Below are 6,172 nucleotides of genomic sequence, written 5' to 3' on the forward strand. Positions count from 1 at the left end.
AAAAAGGATCATATAAATGTCTTTTTTATTTATTGCATTTAATGGAGCACTGTAGAAGGAAAAAGACATAGAAGATATAAGCTACATAAACCACTATATCCAGTTATTTAAATTGAGTTGAAATATACAATGGAAGTGTAACCCTCTTTCCTTGTATAGTAGCGTGCTCCAGTCTCTTCTGGCTGTGGATAAATAGCGGGCTACACTTCTCTTTCTCAGTCTTCTTTTAATAATCACCAAAACGGCAGAACAGTACAAAGATCTCTGACCTCAATGTCGGGGTTCACAACATAACAACTTCTACCTTCATCAACAAGGGGAGCAACACCGTCACCCACATACCTGTGCCCACCAAAACAAAAGCATGAAGGAACCAATTAATCCAAACACTGTACATTAAAACACCCAAATCAAAGTGCTGCAAATGACAATGAAATAATGTAACAATAATATAATAATAATATATAAAAATAATACTAATGTCTTTATCAGTAACTTAAGTAATACAAATAATATAAAGTGTACAGTAATTACGGTTACAGAAGTAGCCTATAATCTAGTTAGCATTTCACGAGAACAATTAGCGTTGATATCTAGACTAGATTGCGATTATTGTACGTCTTATCATGGGTATTTTATCAATATAGCTGCCTGTAGGCTATAATGTCGGCTGTAGAAGTGGGGTGGAGATCACATTTCAGACACACTGCCTACGTGCAGGATCATTTTTACAACTCGTTTTCTTTCCTGCTCCTCCCCAGTGACGGTGCAGCAGCAGCAGCTCAGCCTCTCGCGCTCAGGTTTCACCTGCGTGCTGACGTCACACGCAGCCGTATAAAGCCAGCGCAGCCTCCTGTCCTCAGAAACCTCCGCCGCTATGGCTCAGCCCCAGTCTCTGCATGTGTCCGTCGGTATTCTGAGCATCTCCGGAGGTAAGATTTTTTTGAGAAATATATTTGTGTCTGCTTCTCTCTGCTGTTGTTTTATGTTTTGGTTTGATTATTTCAGCATGAATATGCTTTAAAAAAAAAGTGAAATCCTCCTGTGTTTTGTTGTGAAAATCTTAAAAGTTGGTGGTATAATTAAAAAAACTTGCACCTTCATTCGTGAAGTGTTTTCTTCTACGTGTATTTTTTTCTTTTTCCTTGTATTAATGTTTTTTGTGTATTTCTATAATTGGTTCATAATCTATTGATTGTTTTTTTTCTGTTTATTGTGTGTGTTGTTTGTTGTTATTTGACATTCGTTGTAATTTCCCCAAATGATGTTATATTCATTTTTAATCATCTGATTTTATCTAATTTGTTTGGGAAAAACATACAAAAAGTGGCCGATCACTAATATTAGAACCCAAATCTTTTCTTCTTAATAATTAAATGTCATGGTAATATATATGAGAAATAAAGTGATATATTATAATAATATTGGTATCAAATTTTAAGTAGCATGTTTAAACTGTAAAAACTCTAAAACAGTAATACATGTCTGCAGCTAATATCAGAAAACAGGTCTTTTCTGTATATATTGTTTTTAATTGAATTAATGATAAGCTAAATAAAACATGTAATCATGTAACTTAACAATGATAATGACAATTAATTATTAATACATAATAAATAAAACAACTGCATGTCCTGTTTTTGTACCCTGTTCTGTTTTGTGCCCAGTTTTGTTCTGCTTGTTTCTGTTTTTTTTCTCCGTGCTTTGTCGTATTAAGTGGTCTTTTTTACACTTTTGGCCAGGGGACTGCAGATAAATCATTATCATGTTGTATTAATTTGCACTGTCCCTTCTTAAATAAACTAAAGAGACAATACTGAGTGAATGCAAGTTGAAGTCAAACTGATCAACTTAGAAAGTGGTAGCACATGGGCTTACTTCGGCCAAAGCCTTTATTTGTTTGGACATATCAGTGTAAAAATTCACAAAAGGAAAAAATGTCGACTAGTTATGACCCACATGGGCGTCACGTCCTGAGGAAGACCCAGTGCCTGAAGTAAGCCTCATGCTTCCTTTTTCTGATGAAAACTTCTAAGTCCCTCATACTTGAGGCCGACACCTGTTCTTGCTATCAGATGTCATCTTTTTAAATGTTCATAAAGAAACTGTTCTAGCGTGGTCATTTTTGTTTGTTTTGTCTGACTAGGTTCTCTCCTGTTATTGGTGAACGACTATGCCAGCTCACCTGAACAAAACTTCATCCCCTACACTGCACTGGGGATTCTGCTCATCATCATTGCAGCCATCTTAGCTTACGCAGGTTGGTTTTGATAAATGTGTGTCACAAGTTTTGTTTAATTTGTTACTATTTGTGTGTAAAAAAACAAAAACATAATCCTCCCCCTGATCCCTCTCCTCTGTTTACTCTTTGTCTCGCAGGTATCCGTCGCAGTCTGTCCCACGCCCAGCTCTTCTCCACTCTGTGTCTGACCGTCTCCGCCCTGTGGTGTGGTTCAGGTCTGGTGTACATCCTGGCGGGTCAGGGGGTGCTGCAGCCCACACAGCTGAGATCCGCTCTGGTCCCGGGCCTGGCAGCATTCACCTTAGCCCTGCTCATCATAGGCAGCGTAGCGGTCCTGGTTAAAAAAGCAGTTCTGTCTCTCATAGCTGTTGGCATTAGCTTAGCATGTGCCCATCAAATCGCAGGTTTGTCCGCTGCAGGTTTTGGTCAGTCTGCCACAGCTGCTAACTACCTTCTTGTCTGTGTGGTGGGTGTTTACTTTGGTTTTGGACGCCTGCTGTCCGTCATCACTGGAGGTAAAGTGGAGCCTGCAGGAACAGTCCTGAAGACCAAAGCTGAGGTGAGAGCAGAGCAGAATCAGGGCTGCACTGATGCACTGTCGGTAGGTCTGGTGATGAACTTGCTGTCCGCCTCTGTCCTAGCCTGTCCTCTGTTAGGTGTGGTCCCCGAGCTCTTCGTCGGTCACGTCCCCTGGCTGTGGACAGCTGGAGTCTTCCAGCTCGGCATGTGTGTCCTCTTCTACCGAGCCATGGACACACTAGCCGCCACTTTTTACGGCTTCACTGCTCTGCTGAAGTTTGCAGAAGGCTACAGCGCTCTCCTGTCGTTCTACTCCATTCAGCCTTACTCCCCTGTTCCCTTCCCTGTTGTCTTCTCGGTGCTTTTCTTCATCCTGGCTCTGTTCAGTTGTCAGAAGAGCTTGCTGGAGGGGCTCTACCAGCTTTTCTTTGTAGCTTATTGTATCGCCATTGCAGCCCAGCCTCAAGGCTTCTTCCAAGGGGGCACACAGGGTGTACAGGCAGCCATATTTGTAGTCTCTGCTGGCATGCTTTTAATAACCACATTCAATATGGTCTCTACGACAATGATTCCCACAGGGCAGGGTTACTTTAAGGCTTTGGTAACCAGGATGCAGGGTCTTACTCTCAGAGCCCATGATAAAGAGCTCCATTCACCTCACCTGGGCTACTCCAAGTACGCAGATGCAGAGGTGTTGGGCCACGCCTGCAGTGTGCTGGCTGCCTTTGCCATCACAGCCACAGTGGGTAGCAGAGATCCTCTGTCTGTGCTGGTTCTGCCCTGGGTGGTGGTGGCTGGAGGGGCACTCCAGCTGCTCTGCGGCTCAGTAGCCTTTGCCCGAGGTAAAACCTTTGAGAGCACAGTTTTTATTCTCTACGGGGTGATGTGGACGGTGTGGGGGCTGACACGCTACGGCGGCCTTTATGGTCAAACCAGAAGCTTCGATGTGGCTGTCGGGATCATCAGTTTCATGCTGTTTAATGGTTTAGTGACAGTTGCGGCACTGTTTTTAAATGTCGCCTGGTTTGCTTACGCCCTCACCTTCCAGCTCATTCTTATCAGCTTCCTGCTGGATGCAGTAGGTGCCCTGCCTTTTGGTTATGATATAGGAGTCACCATCATCTTTGGTCTCGTTAGTTTTTACTGCTTCCTGGCACACATTTTCAACAGCACCTTCCAGTCCCCGCAGATCCCCTTAGGAAAACCTTTGATTAAGCTGAGTGGGGTCGGGGGAGGTGCAGATGTTTGTCCACACCTACCTGCGCGCAAGGCCACGTCCGTCCAGCAGATTGCAGGTAAGAATCTGTTAAAGAAATCAATGTTGATTTTAGAAAATACCCAGATGTTTACATACTCAAGGTGAGTTTCATTTTTCTTCTTCTTGCACCTGCAGAAATCATGAAAAATGGTGGCATATGTGGAATGCCCACCGACACCGTCTATGTGCTGGTGGCAGCTTGCAACAGGCCTGAAGCAGTTATCAAAGCTTACAAGTGAGTTTCCATTTCAAGAGCGCGCCAGCCTTATCAACATCCATTTATTGATTCAGTCTCATCACTCTCTAATTGATGTCTTTAAGGGTGAAGAAGCAGGCGCAGGACAGACCCATGTCCCTGTGGATCTCCTCCATCAAGCAGCTGGAGCCGGTGCGACACCTGCTGAGCCCTCTGCTCCTGGACTTCATGGAGGCTGCGTGGCCCTCCTCCATTAGCATGGTGATACCCAGAGGTAGGTGTGCATTTGTGGATGTATATTTAATGGTGTCTGCTGTTGCTTGCATGGGGTTTCATTAGCATTATGTTGATTTCTTGTCTTCCCACAGGTCCATGGATGGACACCTTTGGTTTAGGAGATGCTGCCACACACATAGGGACTCCACAGAGCATTGCCATCAGAAACCCAGACTGTTCTGTGGCTACACACCTCATTAATCTGGTAAGGGCTTTGGGAATGAATCAGTTCAAGCCCTAAGGGAGACAAATGTTCATTTTCTTCTTGGTGCGGCCTTTGACCTTTGACCTTTGAACTTTTACATGCACAAGAAAACACCGAAGGGAAGGAAAAAAATGAAGACTTCTAAGAGGTCTCCTTTAAAGTGAGTGAAACTACACAGCAGGCTTCTTTAATAAATACAACAACCTTTTTTCTTGCAGGTGGGGCCCATCGCTGTAACCTCAGCCAACCCTACAGGCGAGGCAGACACGACCCACCACAACCAAGTTTATGCCAAACTCGGCAACAAGGTGAGCACAATTTTTCAGTTTTATTAAACACAAGAGGCACTGGTGTTCTCATTTTTTTTGCTGTAAACTACATGTGCATTTTATTTGGTTAGGTGGACGGGGTGTTATGTGATGGAGCCTCTCCTGAGAACATTGCATCTACTGTGGTCGACTGCACTAAGATCGAAACAGGGCATATTGGTTTCTTCAGAGTGGGTCTCATTCCTAAATCTAAGGTAATATAAATATCTCTTCTTGTTCTGTTCGCTCTTTATAGAGAGTTTCAGTTCAGTGTATGCTTACACTTCAACCTGCTGCTTTTGTTTGTTTGCCTTGAAGGTTCTTCAAATCTTTGAGGAGGTTCAGAAGAGGCACAGACAGGGGCAGACGAATCCTGCTTTTGAGCATGATCATTTTCTGCCAGACACCCAAAGGGAAAGAAATTCAGAAGACTCAGAGTCAGGAAGAGGAAGCGGAGACACAACACCATCCGCAGTTACACCTGAACAGAGTCCAGTCCTCAGAAATGAGTCATAGAATGAATTTACCATTTAAAACTGCTGCAGAATGTTACATAAATCCAGATACACAATAATAATAGATAATATCTATTTGGTCCACCATGTATAAGGACGACCCCACAAGCACTTCATGTCTTGATGTTTTTAGCATGTTTGTCTGTTTATGTGAATGAGCAAACCTTATATTGGTATGGAATTGTCTAGGACTATAAGACTATAATGCACTGAAATCACTTGTAATATAACTAACTGAATAACATTAATTTATATTATATGCTGTGTGCAATATATTGTAAATTATAAATTGTAAAATATTGTAAATTAAGTTTTTTTTTACATTGTCTGCCCTCTTTGTCTGGAAATTGCACTATTTTAAATATATTTCTGTTTTGTATATACTTTCCATGATAAAATATGCATTAAAATTTAAATGATACAAGGATACAAGGCTGTTTTAATATATCATTGAATATGTGATTTCCACTGTTTTTTAATAACTGCCCGATATGAAAGTTGCCTGATTGCACTGTAGCCGCATATTATGGGGGAAAAAAGTCAGTTGGAAGGCGCAGATGCACAACCACATAAAATATATATTACTCTTGAAGAGTTTTGTTACAAAATGAGAAGAACATAAAAAAAGGTTAATTAAAACAAGTTTCCATTCC

At 42.1% G+C, this 6,172-nt stretch overlaps 1 protein-coding gene across 1 annotated transcript; it reads left to right on the plus strand.

Annotated features, from left to right (window-relative positions):
• Positions 1 to 877: 877 nt before the first annotated feature.
• LOC311257004 (uncharacterized protein) lies at positions 878 to 5,858 on the plus strand (the record flags this gene model as incomplete). Its single annotated transcript, XM_084352433.1, has 9 exons — positions 878 to 932; positions 2,147 to 2,260; positions 2,380 to 4,056; positions 4,155 to 4,254; positions 4,341 to 4,489; positions 4,584 to 4,696; positions 4,915 to 5,004; positions 5,097 to 5,219; positions 5,323 to 5,858. 9 exons carry the CDS (start codon positions 878 to 880, stop codon positions 5,518 to 5,520), a joined length of 2,619 nt encoding a protein of 872 aa, XP_084208559.1. The 3' UTR covers positions 5,521 to 5,858.
• Positions 5,859 to 6,172: the final 314 nt, after the last annotated feature.

The sequence above is a fragment of the Pagrus pagrus genome (assembly GCF_965226575.1).
Source record: "Pagrus pagrus genome assembly, chromosome: 5".
Taxonomy (NCBI): domain Eukaryota; kingdom Metazoa; phylum Chordata; class Actinopteri; order Spariformes; family Sparidae; genus Pagrus; species Pagrus pagrus.